The sequence below is a fragment of the Amphiprion ocellaris genome, chromosome 5, assembly GCF_022539595.1.
Source record: "Amphiprion ocellaris isolate individual 3 ecotype Okinawa chromosome 5, ASM2253959v1, whole genome shotgun sequence".
Classification (NCBI taxonomy): Eukaryota; Metazoa; Chordata; class Actinopteri; family Pomacentridae; genus Amphiprion; species Amphiprion ocellaris.
In genome coordinates, this window is record NC_072770.1 from 9,252,519 (window position 1) to 9,273,609 (window position 21,091).

Here is a 21,091-nt window from a genome sequence, read left to right on the forward strand (position 1 = left end):
GGCAAGCAGAGTGGACGAATACGTCGTCATGCAGTGCTATGAGATGGCTTTGTTTACATTCACTGGTTGTACGCCACCTTGGACTGTGCTACAGTCGCTAACTCTTTGCCCTTCATTATGGCTCCCAAGTGTAAGTCAGACTCTTCTGGTGGAGTTCCGACTTACGGTGAAAGTTGACTTACGTCGGGCCGTAGGCACGGATCTCTGATTTAAGTGGAGGACCCACTGTACACTCAAATATTAAGTAAATACTTCATATTAAGTAAAAACGATGGCAAAAAAGGTCAACTGGCTTCTTTTATAGTGGTTCAAATAATGATTTAAATAATAATGTGACATGTAATCATGTAAAACAGACAGAAATAGCCTTTTTGCTTGTTTTTTTTAAACAAAGAATTTTTATAAGCAAACTTAAATATTGAGGCCCGTGTGATCATTAATCCCTCTTCTGCGCTTCCTCCATTGATTTTAGTTTCATTGTCAAGTGTATTGTTATTAACCCCCGAGATGCCTCATTTTTGAGTTGAATTTTTTGACACACACCCTTGGAATCATCCCAAACACACACTTTCAACCAGCAACCGTCAGCTAAAAATGACTGTTGACACAAGACACCAAGGTTAGGGTTAGCTCTAACCCTAACCTTGTGCTGCACACTGTCTTGACTGTAAGAGTTGAACTAACAAAATGATTTAAAGGTTTTAGTCTTTTTGGTAGCTTAAGATCACTTTAGGAACAGTTCACAATCAAGTGGTGGCTTTAATAGTAGTTTATCTTTTACAATCAGACTTAAATCACATGGAAAGCTACTGTGGTTGATTCCACACCAAAACACCACACCAAGGTTCATTTTAAATAAACCAAGCAGATTAGCTGTGAAACCACCATGACTTTTATTGAGATTTGAGTGAAATATTTCTCTCTGTCTTTTAATTCCCTCATTAAGAATAAATGCAATGCTACTGATGCACTGCTGTAAGTTTATAGTTGTTGGACCTTTTGCAAGCTGTTTTTTTTTTTTTTTTTTTCTTTCTTTTTTTTTCAAGTATACTACCAGCACAGATGTATGTCAGGAAGGTATGTCTATTCAAACCCTATATGGGTCATTCCAGAATTGGACATTTTACGTCCCACCCATCAAATTTCAAATAATCCGTGAACAAAATACTAAAGTATGCAGTTGTGTAAATTTACTTGTCCTGAGACCAAATCTAAAAAAAAAACAAAACAAAAAACAGACAAGAATGTTTGAAGTATATTTTTAAAAACACCAAATAAGTCTGGAGTTCCCCTAAAATGTTATTTTTCTCTTGTCCCACCCTCCTGATGACCAAATTGAATGTCAAATAAAACTGTTAAAATGAAATTTAAATCTCCTTTTGGATTTTTTTTCCATTGATGTCTCTTGTAATTGTGGGAACAATTTTTTTAATCAACAAAATATTTTAAATAATTATTATGCGTGGAACCTGTTAGCATAACCTTCTTAGCTGGTAGAAGAAGAAGTAAACTGTGAATCACATGATACACTGGAATTAACATCATCAAACAGTTGTCCAAAAGAATGGGTAGAGCAAAGCTATGTCCTCTTCTATTTTTCATATTTTCAGAACATTGTCAGCCTTGATTGAGTGTCTCACTCTACCTCATATTTTCAGGATGAGACAAATTATTTTTACTTTTTTCTTTACTGTTTTCCATCAGTAAGTTTGTCCTGTTGGTCAACAGTAACAGCTAACTAAATATCTAGCTTCTACTGAGAAAAGGCTAACATTAGCATGGATTAGTAACCCCGTTACTGTGATTAGGGTTAGCATACAACAAAACACAGAATAAAAATAGTACCATTGATATGTAAGCTGAGCCAATCAGGCCTTTGATGGTTTATACCTATTATTGATGAATATGTAGCAGAAAATTGTAAAACAGAAGGTTTATTTTTCAAAAATTTTGAAGCCCAAATGTCCTTCAGTTCTCGAATGACCCTCATATCTTAAATCTCACAACAGTGGATCTCTAAATCCAACAAAAATATCATTGCATGGAAATAACTGTGAAGAAACTGAATAATTGCCTCTACCATTTCATTTCTGAGCACATAACTGTGATTTTGAGAATTTATTAGACGACGTTGACAGTGCAGATGGCCTTGATGTCCCTGAAGGTGTCACAGTCAAAGTCGGCAGTGAGAGTCTTCTCTCCTTTCTTGTAGGGAGTAAAGTCGAACTTGATAGACATCGTGTCGTTCGGGTTCAGATCTTGAATCCTGCAGGTGACACAAACAATTATAAGAAACTGTTTTGTTTAGCTTTACTTTGGGGGTAAACTCTACATTTTCATTGCAGAGTGTCATATTCATTATGTATATTATGGACAATTAAAAGTTCTCAGTATTGCAGCCAGTTGTTTGTCAAAGTTTAGTACTTTTTTTGGTATCTATTGAAATGTAACCAAAGCAGAAGATGTCAAAATGTGAAGTATCGAAAGTTAAAATCAAACCTGCAAAGTCATAACTGTGTTGGCTTTGGTCAGATAATTTGTGGTTTAAACAAACATTTTAGACAGTTTTATTCGGGCAGTGTCATTCATCTGCTTTGCAAATGAAATCACATTAATATTTCTTACTTCTTTTCAAACTCCTCCTTGAACAGGCCGCCTCCGGAAAGTGTCAGAGTGCAGTTTGTCAGAACTTCATTGACAGGGTTCATGAAAACCACTTCCCCACTGTTCAGTGTATTCAGGCTGGCCTGAGCAGGAGCCTGGAACACACACATTTAAACAGTTTATTCCAATGCAACCATTTAGAAAACTTCTGAATGTGCAATTTTACTGAGAGCCTTCAGAAAAACAAGAAAGCACCAAGTCCTTACAACACGATGACCCACAGAGTAGACATTTCATGAACTGTAATAACTTTGGTGATTCTCTGACTTTTCATTTAGTGTCAGCATCAGGTCAAATACACAGAAAATACTAAGCTTCCTTTACTGTACTTTGTGTTTGGTGCTAATTAACTGATTTTGCAGGATGACACACTATAAGATGGTAAAGTTATCCATGTATTTATTGGTATGTCATTGCGAGCAAGTATGCATGCTAATTTTAGCTTTTAGCTCAATGTACAGCTTCATAGACTCATGTAAAACGTACTTTTGAGTTTTATTAAGAAGGATGAAATCACTCAACTAATGTGGCAGATTTTCTTTGCACAAAGCTGTTTGACAAATGATTTTAGAGACGGAGAGAAAGCTGGAGGTTTTCACTGACAGTGATGGAGAGTTGAGGGTTCAGCAGCACAACATCATGCGTAGCCAGGTATTTGTGGTCTCCGTTATTTTTGTCTGTGATCACGACTGAAATCTTCATGCTCTCACTCTCCACCATGGGTTTATGGTAGGTCAAGAACGGGACCAGGATGGGGACAGACAGAGCTGGAGGAGACAGGGAAGTGATGAAGATTCACTGAATCTAGACATGCAGATAGTTTAGGCCACACTCTGAGATGTTTGCTTCTAAAAGCCAACATTTCTCCAGAAGATGAGTCACCTTTCCCAGGCAGCAGCGTCTCCTCCTTGTCCTCGGCCAGGATTTTCCCAGTTGGTCTGCCGTTGTGGTTCATGGCCTGGACGGAGATGTGGATGGACAGTGGTCTGGCATCACTGCTCTTACTCTTCAGCACCAGGTTCAGGTTCACATCCTTTCCGTTGATCGGCCTGGACACCTGCAGCAACACACAACGAGGACAATGAGACATGAGTCTGACATGTAGGGATATCAGTCAGATCCAGCCTCTGCAGAAGAACAGCTGATGGACAAAGTGGGAAATCTGCTTTGTTTGGTTCTAACCAGCTGAGTTCCAACAAAAACATTTGAGGCAATCAAGGACATAATTTTTTTATACCAAGGACTATTGTTATTCTGCTGTTCTGCCAACATAGCTCAGACGAGAGATCATCTGAGTCAAATAAATATTCATCCATCCATTCCGCTTATCCAAGATCTGGTCGCGGAAGGAGCAGACGAAGCAGGTCATTCCAGATGTCTCTCCCACCAGCAACGCTTTCCAGCTCTTCCTGGGGGATCCCGAGGCATTCCCAGGTCAGATGAGACACAAAATTACTCCAGCAGATTCTGGGTCTAGCCCGGGGTCTCCTCCCAGCTGGACGTGCTTGGAAAATCTCCTGCCTGAAACTTTACATGTCTGGTCAGAGTCCTGCCCTGATCACATCCATATGATGAAATACGTTCACAGTCATAGCGCCACCTGCTGACAACAGGAAATGTCATTTTTTACACTTTGATGTGCTGTTGTTAGGCTGTTGCCCACATTCATCTCAAATGTGGTGACATAAACCTAAAGACATTGATGATGATTCATAGATTCATGATTCATTCACCATCCTCATTCTTCTCGACCTCTCTGCAGCATTTGACACAATCAATCACTCCATCCTCCTGTCCCGCCTTCAATCCTCCATTAACATCACCGGCACCGCCCTCACCTGGTTCACATGATATCTCACTAATCGACAACAATTCATCAAGGTCAACAACTGCACATCCCCCACCGCCCCCCTGTCCCATGGTGTCCCTCAAGGATCAGTCCTTGGCCCCCTCCTCTTTATCCTGTACCTCCTCCCCCTCGGCAACATCATCCGCCGCCACAACCTACACTTCCTTTGCTACGCCGACGATATCCAACTCTACATCTCCACCAACACCACCGCCACCACCACCCTCCCCTCTCTCTCCAGCTGCCTGGCCGACATTAAATCCTGGATGAGGAAAAATTTTCTCCTGCTAAACTGCGACAAGACTGAGCTCATCTTTATTGGACCTAAATCACTCACACCATTTCCCCACTCCCCCATTACCATTGATAACACCACCCTAACTCCTTCTGCTCACATCCGCAACCTCGGTGTGATATTTGACAGCAACCTCACTTTTGAACCCCACATTAATCAGATCACCAAAAATGCCTATTTCCATCTCCGCAACATCGCCCATCTCCGCCCCTTCCTCTCCTTCTCAGCCGCTGAAACCCTCATTCATGCCTTCGTCACTTCCCGCCTTGACTACTGCAATAGCATTCTCTTCGGCTCCACCTCCAAAGTTCTCAATAAACTTCAACTCATTCAAAACTCTGCTGCCCGACTCCTCACCCGAACCTGTTCTCACGACCATATCACCCCTGTCCTGCGGAACCTCCATTGGCTCCCCATTTCACACCGCATCCAGTACAAACTGCTTCTCCTCACCTTCAAGTCCATCCATAATCTTGCCCCGTCTTACCTTACCGATTTGCTCCTCCCCTACACCCCCCCCAGGAATCTCCGTTCCTCCCACACAAACCTCCTCTCCATCCCGCACAGGACCAGCCGGCGACATTGGGGGGACAGAGCCTTCGCCATCGCCGCCCCCACACTCTGGAACTCACTCCCCCATGCCCTCCGTGACTGCACCAACCTCACCACATTTAAATCCCTTTTAAAGACTCACCTTTTTAGATCTGCTTTCCTTAAGTGATTCTGTATTTTATCTTGAACTTGTTTTACTATCTACTGATTTTAATTAACTGTTTTGTTTTATCTTATTGTATTTTATGTACAGCGTCTTTGAGTTTTTGGAAAAGCGCTTTATAAATAAAATTTATTATTATTATTATTATTATTATTATTATTATTATTATTGTTATTATTGTTATTATTATTATTATTATTATTATTATTATTATTATTATTATTATTATTATAAAGAAAATGGTGATTTGTCCTCAAAAGGTGTGTCTGTGGCGGCGCGACAAATTTCGATGTCTCGCCATGACTACTGAACTGTTTGTATCTCAGCTGCTCATAATCCTGTCTGTCCCAAACGTCACATGCTGGACACCAAGCCCAGTCTGGCAAGTATTTTTTGACAGGTTAAGAATACTCAAAACTTCACCAAAATTACCCCACATATTACAATCGACCCAAGGAAGGACACTGTATGCATCTTGGCACTGCATGTGCTATAGCGTCCCCTGCAGTATTTTTAACAAATAGCCCCTACAGCATGTTTAACCTAAGTCCACAAAATTTGGGAGCCATATGTAGGGTGTCAGCATGCACAAAAAAGCCCCTTGGAGTCACACCCTAAACCCAACAGGAAGTCTGCCATTTTGAATTATGTGAGAGATTTTGGATATTTTTTGCCATTTTCAAGAGCTATACACTCTTCCAGGGTAACTCCAAGATACCTCAAGTTTGGCCAGCAGGTATTAGTGATCAAAAGTTATCAAAATCTTCTGCAAAAGTCTGAGGGCGTGGCCATGGTAACCTCCAGAGTTTTGATCCTTTGCCATGAAACATCAGCTGCTGTGTAACTATCCTCTGCATGCTCCAATCTGTCTCAAACTTTACATGTTTAGTCACAGTCCTGCTGTGATCACATCCAGATTCCAAAATACATTCACATCATGTGCCATAGCGCCCCCTGCAGCATTTTAATAAATACTCTCTGCACAGGAGGTTTAACCTATGTCTACGAAATTTGGTATGCATATGTAGCACATCAGTTCAAACAAAAAAGTCTCTTGGACCCATACCCTAAACCCAACAGGAAGTCCATCATTTTGACTTAAAGTCAGATTTTGGGTGTTTTTGGTCATTTTCAGTGAATAATTCATCACAGGCGATGACTCCAAAAGACCTCAAATTTGACCAGTTTATACAACATGCACTAAGGTTGAAAAGTTGTGAAAATTGTCCGCATCAGGCAAAAGGCGTGGCCATGGTGGCCCACTGAACTTTGATGCTTGGCCATGAAAGAAGAAGTGCTGTGGAAATCCCCTGTATATGCTGCAATCTGCCTCATGACAGATTGCCTGATGACATCCATATGCCAATATCCACTCACAATCATAGCGCCACCTTCTGGAGAGTAAATTACATGTTTTACACTTTGATGTACTACTGCTAGCCTGTTGCCCATATTCCTGTTCATTATTCTTTTATCCTCTCTACACTGGCTCCCAGTTAATTCTGAATCTTTACATTGGCTCCCAGTGCTTTTCAACTTTTACAAACTGCTTCCTGGTATGTCTTATCCTCTTTCTGTTGGCTAGGACTATTTTTCAGCCTATTTAAACTGACTCCAAGTATATTTTACTCATTTTATTGGTTCTGAATATGTTTCAACCTCTTTACACTGATTTCAATCTATTTTGCCCTAATTTTTAAACACCAAGTTGAGCTTTACTATATTTCTAAGACTTGTCTGTGTCATTTTGCCTCCTTTTAACGCACACTGTAACTCTGAAAATGCTGTATGTCCACACATACCACATCTAAAAACTTTGTGATATAATCCCCGAAATTGGTCAGCTATGTCTCAACACCGTCACTTTGTGTCACACCCCAACGCACGCCACACCTTAATGTGCACCACGTTCCAACGTGTGTGGGTGTGAGATGACCCATTCTATGCTGTTTGCAGCATTAATTCATATTTAGACTCAAAAACTAACGGAAGAGGGTTCCGGTCTCGAGCCTGATGGCAGCTTAAGAATCGCGCTCCTCCTATAAGATTTTATAAACACCTCGTAAGGTGTAGAAACATCAAATGTCAAATAAGCTTTGTTATTGTCTCATATCTTCCAATAAAAATGTAAATGAAAAAAACTAATGGAAGAAATGTTTGTTAAAGAAGTCTTGTGTCCTAAAAAATGTGTACCTATAGAAGCAAACTGCCTTCCCAATTTTTATTTTTCTAATGAACAGATCTTTGCCATTTACTTTTGCACGAGTTTTATTTCAGCTTACTTAGTTTTCTTTTTAGCAATTGTAGTATTCATATTCTGCTGCTTTTTCTATTAGGAACTGCATTTTTTTCATATCACTTTAATTTTGTCTTTTGTGAGCAATTTCTGTCAAAGAATTTTCTTGGGGACTAATGTAGGTCAATCTTGTCTTACTGTGTTGATTTGCAGTCATACACTGCCTGTCCAAAAAAAAGTCGCTTCTTGGATTTAACTAAGCAAATAGGTAAAAGCCTTCCATTGGATAATTACTGCAGTGATGAATACGTTTCAGCTGCAACAACCTATTTAACCCTAGCTGATGCAGTGAGGAGCTTCTCATTTCTTAAACAACCATGTTGGGAGACATAGCCTGTGGTCAAGGATGTCAATCTGTCTCAGAAGAGTCAAATGATTGGCCTGCATCATGCAAAGAATACAACTAAGGAGCTGAAACTACTAAAATCAGGTTAACAACAGTCCAATGCATTATTAAAACCTGAAGGCTAGTGGTGAACCATCATCTTCGAGGAGTAAATATGGTCGGGACAAACTCTTGGATGACCAAGGAAATCAACAGCTGAATTCACGGCTATGTTTAATAGTGAAAGTAAGAGCATTTCCACACACATAATGCGAATGGAACTCAAGGGATTGGATCAGGGGTGAAAGTAGATTTTTTTTTTGCTGGTACTGTAGATAAATTGAAAAATCATGATATATATATATATATATATATATATATATATATATATATATATATATATATATATATATATATATATATATATTATATTTTTTTTTTAATTTTAATTTTAATTCATCAAATACATTTATTGATTTAAAAAGTCTAGTCAGTTATGTAAACAGGCTTTTATTTGTAGTGCAACAATGCAACAATGTAAACAACATGAAAATATATAAACTGTGAATGGCAGAACTAACTTGAAAAAGAACAACATACTTAAAATAATCTGAAGCTTACAACATATCCCAAAGTGGGCTAAAATAGTCATCTTCTGTAGGGTCATTGCGTGCCATGCCACTTGTTGCATGAGCTGCTCTTCTGCCTTTCCCCAGCCAAGTTTTCACATAGGGCAGTGGATCCCATTTCTTGCAGGGGGGGCCCACAGAACTAATGAGCAATAGATTGGATGCATTCACTGTTGTCAGACGTCCTCTGTATTCAGTCAGGATGTTGTTCATTGTGCTGAAACCACGCTCACAATCTGCATTACTTGCAGAGAGGGTGTTCACTGCTGTGAACAACTTCTTCAACTTGTCAGGGATGCTTCTGCCACCACTTGCTTTGTATTCAATGAATCAAATATGTGCCTCCTTGTCATTAATGCTTAGGACATCACATAAACCTTTGACTTCCTCTTCTCCATAGTGAGGATTGTCTTGCACCCAACTGTCTGGGTTGAGGACTGCCATCTGATTGATCAGACTGTTGTAAGCCTCTTTGCGGCTAGTTACCACACTGCTCTGTGCTCTGTTTGCTGTCGTTGTAAATAATCTTTGCTTCATATTTTCAACAACTGCATGTATAAACTGAACAGAATCAATGGTGGGGGACTTTCCCACTCTCAGTTGTTCCCCCTTGAAAATCATCTTCTGCTCACTCTGGACTGCTTCCACTGTATGTTTCCCTGGGTAGTCACACAGGCTCTCAATGCGCTGCACATAGATGGTCATCATCTCATGGGCCTTAGGGATTGTGGTCTTCCTGCTCTGAAGTATTTCAGACAAGTTTTTCAGCTCTGTCAGAATATCCACCATCAGTGCCAGACTTTTGACAAAACTGACAGAGCACAACTTGGATAACAATCCACTAAATTTGGCTCTTTCCTTACTGTCTCTGCTGTGGTCCTCTGATGCCTCACGAAAATGTTGTGCCAAGGCTGGGTATGATTGCCACACTGCACTGACTGCTCTCCATGAAGAAGCCACCCAGCGAACAGTAAACACTTTCCCTATTCTTCTGAGGGTGATGTGTAGATTGTGGGCACATTCGCTCAGCTTTCTCGTGTTTTTAGGAGACTGGCTGTACAGGGCATACAGTGAATCCAGGAAAGCATGAAAGTCCTTTGTTCCTCCTGTTTTATCAAGTGCTTGGTCCACAGCAAGCACTAACCTATGGTTAAGGCAGTGCCACAGCACAATAGATGGAAAGTCATCCTTGAGTAGCTTTCCGACTCCAGATTTCACTCCCAGCATCACACTTGCTCCATCACTACAAAATCCAATTAACTGTTCTTGCAGCAGTTGAGAGCTTAAACCATTTTTTTTGCAAGCAGGTTAGGAGTTTCTCTTTGATGTGAGCTTCATTCAAACTATCCAACTCAACCAGCTCCAGTGGGAAAGCTATTGGCTCCATGGCTCCATCAACACTAGCCTTAAGAAACACAATCAGCGTGGACTTGTTTCCAACTGTAGTGGATTCATCTGCCAGTATGGTGATTTTACTCTTATTTTTGATAATCTTTTTCAAGATCTCATTTTTCATCTGTGAAGCCACATGATCCACAATGTCCACACAGACAGTTTTGCTGTGTAAAACATGGCCTAAATTCATTGAGTTTGCCTCCTGCAGGTCTATCAAACTTTCAAAATCAGTGAAAGGTTTGTTAGATTTGGCCACATAATAAGCTGTTCTGAAGACTCTGGCAGTTGTCTCAAAGGCAAATTCCTGACTTGTGGCATTTATATTCATCAATATGTCTTTCTTTGCTGTTTGCAGTATTTTATCTGCCTCTTTGTGTGCAAGGGAGTTTTTGTGCTCATGTATTTTTTTCCTTAGCGATGTAAGCTGAATTTCCCTTGTTTGTCCAAATAAACATATTTTTCCCTCAGCCCAATTAGCAGCAATATTCACACCACGGGAGGACATGACACCAAGGTCTTTAACATTGTGGCATAATGTGCAACCAAGCATTCCATTTTTAGCAAAGAGCCATTCATTTTTATCCTTGAACTGGTGGTATTGTTCCTTAGTCCATATAGATGGAAAGTTGGATGTGGCATCACCTGGGCTTGCCTCTGATTCTGCTGCTGCTGCTGGCTCTCTTCTGTTGTCCTCATTGTCCTCATCCTGAATCTGATCTATTTGACTCACATCTTCTCTGGGATTTTTCTTTGGCTGAATATATTCCTTTTCAGTAGAAATCTTCCGCTTAAATATTTGATCAATTTTTCTCTGCATCTTTATTTCTTTTTGTCTTTCTTTCTATCTTTCTTTCTTTCTCTCTAGTTTTGATCCTCGCAAAGTATCAAAAATTCGTCTTTTAAATTACCCTATCAAAACATACACATTTATTTGTCATTTCATTTATTATTTGCATTGGCCCGCTTTCAAATTTATTGTGTGAATGACTGGTTTTGACAGAAGCAAGCGTCCCCGAACATCAAATCAAACGCACCCCTTTGCAGACCGCGCATGCTCAATTTGCTCTCGGCTACTCGGCTTAGAGTAAAGGAAAAGTTTCGCCGGGTTTGGCTTTTCGCCTCTCACTCTCGTGTGTGAGCGAGACAGACGCCCACGGAGAATGAACGCTTTGTCATGGCTTATTATCCTACGGTTGCAAGCAAAAATAATCTCGTGTTTGAAATTTACGTAGGAAATAAAGTGCTTAATGTTTTAGGCTTCATGCTTTAGCATCACTTTTTTGTGTTCACGAGTACGTTTCGCACGGGTCGCGGGATCCGCGGCCGGTTCACTGTTTGAGCTGGCAGCTCATCTCCCGTGATCTCCGTACCACGCCGTTCCGGGACCTAAACTCTTACCGGAACGCCGTTCCGGACCGTACTGGCTTACTTTCACCCCTGGATTGGATGTAAACTGCTGTGTATCCCTAAGAAAACCACTGACCAGTGATGCTAATTGGAAAAACAGGCTTCAGTTTGCTAGGTAGTATAAAGATTGGACTCTGGAGAACTGGAAGGAGGTCATGTGATCTGATGAGTCCAGATTTACCCTGTTCCAAAGTGATGGGGGCATCAGGGTAAGAAGAGAGGCAGATGAAGTGATGCACTCATCATGGCTAGTACCTACCAGTCTGTGGGGGTTTGGGTTATGATCTGGGGTTGGTCAGGTTCAGCAACATTATGTTCCCAAAGAATGAGGTCAGCTGACTACCTGAATATACTGAATGACCAGGTCTTTCCATCAATGGAGTTTTTCTTCCCTGATGTCACGGGCATATTCCAAGATGATGATGCCAGGATTCATGGGGCTCACATTGTGAATGAGTGGATCAGGGAGCATGAGACATCATTTTCACACATGGATTGTCCTCCACAGAGTCCAGACCTCAGCCCCATTGAGAATCTTTGGGATGTTCTGGAGAAGACTTTGCGCAGAAGTCTGACTCCCATCATCAGTATAAGATCTTGGTAGAAAATTAATGCATCTCTGGACAGAAATGAATGCTGTGACATTGCAGAAGCTCATCGAAATGATGCCACACTGAATGTGTGTCGTTCTCAGAGCTAAAGGCGGTCCATGGAAATATTAGTGTGCACCTTTTTCTTGGGATGGACAGTGAATATTCGACTCATCACCCTTATGCCCCAGACATGTGGTTAAAAGGCTGTATTTTACCAAGCAATGATATTGTACCAAGCCTAACCATGTAGGTTGCCTAAGCCAAACCAAAAAGGAAAGGAAAATGAAAGTCTACGAATAAAAGTTCCAAACAGAAAATGAACACAATTCTCCCAGTTAAAACATGATTTTTGAGAGACAAATTTGAACAAAAGCATTTTTTACACTTGCCAAATCAACACCTAAATCCAAAAGTGTGCAAGTGAATGGCTTTAAAGGTCATCTGCTGTCTGTGGGGCTACAGATGAAAATTTAAATTAAATAAGCACAGGGCAATCCTGCTGTATGCTACATCATCGACCAGGAATGATGCAGATAAATAGTCAATAAATAGTGGATATTTCTGTTTACACAGAGATATTGTACAAATCTATGAATGAGGAACACAATTTACATCGCGGCCTCTTCAGACCTTTTCAGGATTCTTTATGGAAGGTGATGTAAGTTTTAATTTCTTTGTTGGTTCTGTCATCTGTTTTGGTAGCATGTGAATGTAACGCCCTAGGGGCTAGGGAACTGACTGCAAGTAGATGTTATAATAATGATCAGACCAGGTTCGTCTGCTGGAGCCAAAGGGTATGAGTAATGGACAGACACGGTTGATTCAAGTTTCAAAGATATATTTTTTCCAAAATTTGCAATTGGATTTGCGTATAAATAAAAGGTATTGTATAATAACCAGAGTAATAATTACAATAGTAAAGGTGAAATAGTATGAGGTATGTATAATATAAATATATAGATAATAAACAGGTATAATCAATTATAATCAATTAATATAGTATAATATAATATTAGTTATGGTATTAATATTATATTATGTATATCAATTAATAAACAAAAACCAATACAGTTCGAAAGTTCAAAACCAAACAAAAGATCACCAGGTCGGGAATTACAGCTCAAAGTTCAATTCAAAGCCTCTTTTTGAGAGGTTCGGGATTCAAAGTCTTTTTTTTTCAGTTCAGTGTCCATAAACAAAATAATCCTTGATCCAGGTTCGTGGAAACAACAAAAGGTGTCCTACCACAGCAGGAGGTAGGGGACGGGATAGCTCGCCATCAAAGAGGATTAATTCCAGAAGGGGGAAAAAACAAAAAAAACCTAAAAAAAAAACCTGACCTAAAACAGGAGTCAGGAGAAAAAATTCCAATTAGTACAGCAATAAAATAAACCAAGACAATAAATCAGTAAAAGTAAATTACAAAATAAATAACTAAAATAAATACAGTTTTAAATAACCAAAACCATTGAAATGCTATAATGCACAGCATTTAATTACTCTATTCAATTTGAATAGAAATTACATCCATTGATCTATTATGACGCTTCATTAGAAGTTTAATATCTAGATGTGAATTAATTTCAGTTGTAAAGTCAAATGTATAAAGGTCGAAGGTATAAAAGTCGGAGGTATAAAAGTGCACTTTCAATTCAATTAGGCCTCGAGCCTTGTGTTAAATTGTATTAAATATACAATTACTTCATTTCAAGTATTTGGGAATATTGTTGCGCAACAGGTCTAAATCTCATTCATGTGAATGCATCCACATTCATTCAAAACAAAGATGGCTGCGGGGGCACCCGGTTTCAAAACTAACAAAAAAAAGTGACCTAAAAGTCTAAACTAATAGAAATTGAGGCACTGCTTTAAGTATCTATCTGTTGCCTACGATTCCGCTGGAGTAGATTAACAGATAAGGCTGAGATTAAAAGAATATCCACAAAAATAGCCGCGCTAGCCGGCTGAAGCAACATGCTATATTAGCATTAACCTAGCTGCAGAGCAGCATTAAGATTTGTGGTACTAACAAACGTAAATCACACAACCGCAAGATTTGAGGACTCACCGGTGAGTAGTACGAATACGGGGGGGTTTAATATGAGGATCCGCCGGGATACGGGGAGATGTATCTGCAAATGTTAGATTTAAAGTCAGCGCAACGTATTGTATTGATAAATCATTTAGCGTAACCTATGCGACGCACGCACTCACCGATCGCCAGAGAGGTGGATGAGAGGATAAAGAGTTTCGTGGAGCTGTTTTAGCCCAATTGCTACTTTTAGTCGGAGTTCGGAGCAGTTTTGGAGAGTCAAACAAACGCCAGATACAGCGTGGTGCTGTGACAGGGCTGAATGCAGAGCAGTGACAGACAGGAAGTGGCGTATGGGACCGGGCTATGTAAAAGGAACTTGGCCCGGGAAAATAAGAGTAGCACAGGAAGTGGAGCCCTACATGGCCTGGGTTACACTCTCCCCCCCTGAACCCATGTACGGCCTCGGACATGGGCCAGGCTGGCAGCGGATGGTTGACTGGCTGGGGACAGTGGGAACCACATGGCTATCGTCTTCAAGGGCGATAGTAAAGGCAGTGCTCAGGCCATGGAGGAGGCTCTGGATGCTTTTCAGAAACGGCTGACCAGGAGCAGAATATTGAAGGCGGTCCGGTGGTTGTCTCGACCGAGCTGAACGGCGTAGTGGAGGCTCGGGCTCAAGACTTGGATCAGCGGCTAACGGTGAGTCAAGTTCAGAAGTGCTGGAAGGTTCTGGCTGTGGAAGAGGACTTTCCACAGTGATAGATGTACCAGCCGGATCAGGTAAGTCTCGTTCAGTTAGAGGTTCTGCAGGTATCGGCGATTCAGGTAAGTCACGTTCTGGTTCAGGGATTTCGGCAGAATCAGGTAAGTCAAGGTCGATTTCACAGCTTTCTTCAGGTTCCACTGTACCCGCAGCAAGAGGGGGTTCTTCAGCAACTGAGGACATGTGGCCACCAACTGCAGAGCTTCCGTCATCCGGACTGACAGGTGCTTGAGGCGGAATTGGAGCAGTGACCTCAGGGGGATCGAGGAGAAGAGCTGGCGGACGGACAGTGGGTAAGTCAATAACAGTGGTAAATCTCACAGGTTCAAGTGCGGTAGGAACTTGCACAACAGAATTGATTCTGTCATCGGCATAGTCATCAGCTGGATCGAGAGGAGGAAAGGCAGGGGTCTTTTTCTTTGCAGGTAAGTATGGTGCAGGAGCAGGTAGATACCCACAGGGAAGCAGGAGATCTCTATGTAGTGTTCGTTCTGGTTTCTGTTTCCCCTCAGGCCTGACTGTGTACACCGGAAGGTTGCCGGCCCTCTTGATGACAATGTACACAACGGGCTCCCATTTGTCTGCAAGTTTGCGTTTGCCCCTCAGACGCACGTTCCGGACCAGAACCCTGTCTCCGACACTCAACTCTGAAGGTGTGATATTGCGGTCGAAGCGGAGTTTATTCCGGTCCATCAGTTTCTGGGCACTGTCTTTGGCCAGCTTATAACTCTCCTCCAATTGTGATTTGAGCTTTTGGACATATTGCGTGTGTGTTTCTGGTTTGTTATCAGTAAGTGGCAATCCAAAGGCAAGATCCACAGGAAGTCTGGGTTGGCGGCCAAAGAGTAATTCATAAGGTGAGTATCCAGTACTGTCATTTTTTGTGCAATTGTATGCGTGCACGAGTGGTTTTACATAATCTTTCCAATTGTGTTTTTGTTGGTTGGTTAATGTCCCAAGCATGTCCAGTAAGGTTCTATTGAAACGTTCCACTGGGTTGCCCCTCGGATGATATGGTGTGGTGCGCATCTTGTGTATGCCGGCCATCTCACACAGTTCACGGATGATCTGTGACTCGAAGTCTGTGCCCTGATCACTATGCAGCCTCTCCGGAATGCCGTAATGGACCAGGAAATGGTCCCAAAGACAACGGGCAACGGTCGTGGCTTTCTGATTGGGGGTGGGCACAGCGATCGCATACTTGGTGAAATGGTCGGTCATGACAAGAATATCTTTCGTCCTTCCATCAGGTTCAACAGACAGGAAGTCCATACAGACTAGCTCGAGAGGACGAGACGTCTGGATATTGACCAGAGGTGCGGCATGCTCGGGTAGGGACTTGCGGCGCACACATCTCTCACAGGTCTTGATCTTGTTGGCTACGTCCAGGGCCATCCGGGGCCAATAGAACCGGGAGCGGACAAGGTCCAGCGTCCGTTCTGTCCCCATATGGCCCATCTGGTCATGCAGCTGGTGTAGAACCTCCGCCCGGAATTCCTCTGGCAGCACAAGTTGGAATGACTGCTCACTCCCGACCTGCCGCCTTCTCACGAGAAGGGTGTTACGGAGCTCCATCTTGTTTACTTCTCGGAGTAGTAGAGGTAGGTCTGGGAGCTGCTCCCTCAGCGTCGGCGGCGGTGACTCTCCTCGTTCAAGCTGTGCCACAACGTGTTGAATTACGGGGTCAGCACGCTGCTTGATGGCGATCTCTGAACGAGAGAGCTGAGGGAGCACAAGGGAGGCGAATTGGGTGTCGTCCGCAAAGCTGTCTGGAATACTGCCCACCTGCGCAGACAAGGACAGTAAAAGGGCACTTGCGGACTCACTGATGTGTGGGCTGCGACACAGATGGCGGTCGGAGATGGCCTGGACGGTCTGTTGGTCGATGGAGATTATGGAGGGGTCTAGGTGTTGCTGGGCGAACCTGAGGATGCGTTCTTGTTCCTTTCTGGATGAAGGGTCGTCTGACAACTCTCCATGGGGCCTGCGAGACAAGCCGTCAGCGTCTGCATTTTGTTTACCAGCCCTGTAGACGATTTTAAAGTTGAAGGTGGACAAAGCAGACAACCAACGGTAGCTGGTGGCATCTAATTTGGCGGATGTGAGCAGGTATGTCAAGGGATTGCTGTCAGTCAAAACCGTGAACTGTGCACCGTACAAATAGTCATTGAATTTCTCACAGACCGCCCACTTGAGAGCGAGAAACTCCAATTTGTGGGCTGGGTACTTGGCTTCGCTCTTGGAAAGGCCTCGACTGGCATACGCTACAACTCGGTCCACCCCGTCATGTTCTTGATATAAGATGGCACCCAGGCCGGTAGAACTGGCGTCTGTGTGGAGAGTATATGGCTTCTGTGGGTCTGCAAAGGCCAGGACTGGAGCAGAGGTAAGTACTGTGATTATTGTCTCAAAGGCAGTTTGACAATCAGGTGACCAGCGACCCCCAAACGGCTCCTTGGGATTCAGGTAAGCATCAGGTTTGATCTTGCTCTTAAACTGCTTCTGGGACGGCGGATATCCGGCTGTGAGGTCGTGGAGTGGCTTGACAATCGCAGAATAGCCCTGGACGAACCTCCGGTAATATCCGGCGAACCCGAGGAAGGACCTGAGCTCCTTAAGGTTTTGGGGAACCGGCCAAGAGGTAAGAGTCTTTATTTTGTCGGGGTCAGTTTCAATACCGGCTTCTGAAACCATGTGTCCGAGATATTTCACCGACGTTTGGAAAAACGTGCATTTCTCAAGGGACAGTTTCAGCCCGAATTCCTTCAGCCGACGTAAGACCCTCATGAGGCGGGCCTCGTGCTCCTCAAGAGTTGGCGCGAAGATGATCAGGTCGTCGATAAAAACTAAAACCTCCCTCAAATGTAGTTCCCCCATGCACCGCTCCATCAGTCGTTGGAAGGTGCTCGGGGCATTGGTCACCCCTTGCGGCATCCGATTGAACTCAAAGAATCCAAGTGGGCACACGAAAGCGGTCTTCGGCTTGTCAGATTCCTCCATTTCAATCTGGTAATATCCGGATTTTAAATCAAGGACCGAAAACCACTTTGAGCCTGAAAGCGCAGAAAAGGTGTCTTCCAGTTTGGGCAGCGGGTATGCGTCTTTGATCGTTTGTAAATTCAGTTTTCTGTAGTCGATGCATAATCGAACACTCCCATTCTTCTTACGAACCACTACGATTGGGGATGCGAATGGAGACTCTGACTCCCGGATAACTCCGGACTCTAACAGCTCCTGAAGGTGTTGCCTGACTGCATCCAGGTCTTGGGGGTGGATGGGCCTGGGTCGCTGTTTAAATGGGCTTGGATCGGACAGTTGGATATGGTGTTTCACCTTGTCCGTCCTGCCGAAGTCCAGGTCATGCCGGGCGAATACCTCGGGAATACTGTTGAGCTGATGGATGATTCGCTCCTTCCATTCAGCTGGAAGTGGAGAGTCCCCAAAATCGTAGCGGAGCGGAGCTGGAGTGGTGGTGGACTGGTTGGACTGAACTGGATGGACGCTGTGCTGCTTGTTGTGGATGTTCGTGAAAGGACACGTTTCTGCAATAATGGAGCGCGCTGGAATTGTAACTGCGTGGTCTGATTCATTGGCCACGATGACCGGCAGATGGCAAGGCCGATGTCTGGGCAGGTCAGCGATGCACGCCTTTACAATGAGCCCACCAGGCAGCGCGTGGGAAACCGGATGCTCGATGATCACAGCCTTTTCTCCCTGCAGTGACCGTGTAACCAGGACTCCCTCAAGGACAGTGGTCTGTCCGGCGGAGATGGTGCATGGTTGGTTCAGGAGCAGGGGTGCACTCTGGTCGTCCAAGCTATGCCGGTGGCGATGTTGGAGGATCGTCAGCACAGCCCGGTAACCGGTGGCAGAAGGCTGGAAAGACAGGTTTGGATGATTGTCAATGTGTTCTCTGTAGGCTGTGTCAAGTGTGTTGGTGCCTACCAGGATCATGGACTGGGATTCTTTCCGGTCGGGGACCACAAGAGCCAGGGTGTCGACGGAGATGGTGGATCCAAGCAGGTCAGAAGGGAACGTCACGTTGAGTTCGATGTACCCCAGGTAGGGGACAGACTGTCCGTTTGCTCCTTCAACTTCGAGCAGGTCATCAAGCGGCTGTATCTCGTGGTCAGAGAGGTACTGGTTGTAAAACGAGTGTGGTACGGTTGTGACCTGGGAGCCGGTATCTAGGAGACAGCTGAAGGTGGTTCCCTTGATCTGGATCTGACCTGTGCTCTTCGTCCCAATTAAACCCCTGGGCAAGTGTGGCATGGTGCACGTCATCTTGGGACTGGTGTTCGTGGCAGCTCCAGTGTGTCCCGTCACAGGAGCTGGTTCTAGTTTAACTGGCTTGATGGGGTGTTCTTGGTGGTCCAGACCTGCTGCTTCTTCCGTAGCTCTTTTCTCTTCTGCTCAACCAGGGTAGGATTTGCTGGATTGGTGCACGAGGAGGAGACGTGGCCATCTTCACCACAGTGAAAGCAGTACCATGGCTTTGGCTTGGCTGTGGTCTTGGGCGCAGGCTGGCTGGACTTGCCGGATAGACGTGTCGCTGGCTTGGATGGTGCTGGGCTATGCTGCTGGGAAGACATGAAGGCAGACATTTGACGCTGGAGTTCGGCCATCTGCTTCCTCAATTCCTTCAGCTCATCACTGGGCGATTTGTGCCCACATGAACAAACGCTGTGTGATTGGATGTTGGCTTTTGGTTTTGAGGAGCTTGAAGCAATGTGTCTCTTCATCAGTGTCTCTTTTGCTTGTTGTCTGTCTTCCTCTGTCCGTAACATCAGCAGGAGCTCTGAGAACGGTGGTGGGTTCTCACGACGTCGCTCAAGCTGCAGCTTCATGATTAGCGCATTTTCCCAGCAGCCACGCACGAATTGCTTCAGCAGGTGTCTATCCATCTCAGCTGCCTGGATTCCTCCCCTCCTGACCACTGTGTTGAGTTTGACCTGGAGCCGCTGAAGGTACGTGGATGGTCTCTCCCCTGCATTCTGCAAAATGTTGAGGAATTGGGCGTAGAGCTCTTCGCCATCCTGCACCGTCCCGAAAGCAGAATCGAGGATGCGGAGCAGAATGGTTGGCAGAGTGTCGGGGCCCAAGCCTTTAACAAGATCAGCCGCAGGGGTCAGCAGGCTCTCGATGATCCGTCTGGTGACAGACAATGCAGACAAATTCGGGTCGGCGAGTAGCAGGTCGATTTGTGATCGCCACGAGTCAAAATCTGCCTCGGCACTAGGCTTCGGGACGCGGCCAGAGAATGTGCGAAGTTGGTGCAACGACGGGATGCCATGGCCAGTGTTGCGGACGACGTGTTCCACAACTACCCTCTGAATCTCAGGGGGATTGAGGTCCTGGTGCGTCAGGGACACCCTGGGTTCAGGGTCGGGTGTATGACGGCGTCTTGTTGTCCCCTGCTGTCCAGTGTGGGACAGACCAGGAGGAGGTCGGGGAGAACGAGGGGGCGGCAGGGACAAGTCGGGTCCAAGCACGGTCTGTGCTGCGATTGTCACGTCCGTTTTTGCGTCCTCGTCTTCCTTTCCTTTGGTTTCATTTCCAATTCCTGAGTCCTCAGTTGCTCTTTCTTTATCCAAGTGTTCCTGGATTTGGTCCATTACAGCTTTCAGTACGTCCTCAAAACGTGTTCCGCTGCTTTCGGCTATTTCCTTAAAGGTGCGAAGGTAATTTGGGGAGGGACCGCTGCTGGGCACTGTAGCCGCGTACTCATTAGCAAGCGCAGTGATGCGATACACACGGCCAGCAGTGGTAGGAGAGGTGTAAGTGTAAGGGAGAAACCCCTCTAGATCTGTGAACGCACTTTCTTCTTCGAACTCTATGATCAGGTTTTTGTAAAATGTGCTTTTAGGATCGCTAACAGGTAAGGCTACTTTTAGGGTACCATAAGTGCGAAGTTGGTCAATGATTTCTTCATCAGCACTAGTGTTAGTAACGCCAGAGACTAAAACAGAGCGCGAAATGTTCACACCTGCTTGCGCAACAAAATCCATGACTGACGTGTAAATAAAAATACGTCAGGCTGCCCAATTAGTCACACCTTTTGACTCCTGGCTAGCTTGCCACATGTAACGCCCTAGGGGCTAGGGAACTGACTGCAAGTAGATGTT

General features: G+C 44.0%; 1 protein-coding gene across 1 annotated transcript in view; it reads right to left on the bottom strand.

Annotated features, from left to right (window-relative positions):
* Positions 1–739: 739 nt before the first annotated feature.
* Positions 740–21,091, bottom strand: part of LOC111566772 (protein-glutamine gamma-glutamyltransferase 2-like) — a 58,005-nt gene continuing 37,653 nt past the window's right edge. Inside the window, exons 14-17 of the mRNA XM_055010620.1 lie at positions 3,547–3,721; positions 3,268–3,431; positions 2,626–2,759; positions 740–2,266 (exon numbers count right to left, since the gene is read on the bottom strand). Coding sequence (XP_054866595.1) covers positions 2,122–2,266; positions 2,626–2,759; positions 3,268–3,431; positions 3,547–3,721 — 618 coding nt within the window. The 3' untranslated portion in view covers positions 740–2,121. The remainder of the gene's footprint in view (positions 2,267–2,625; positions 2,760–3,267; positions 3,432–3,546; positions 3,722–21,091) is intronic.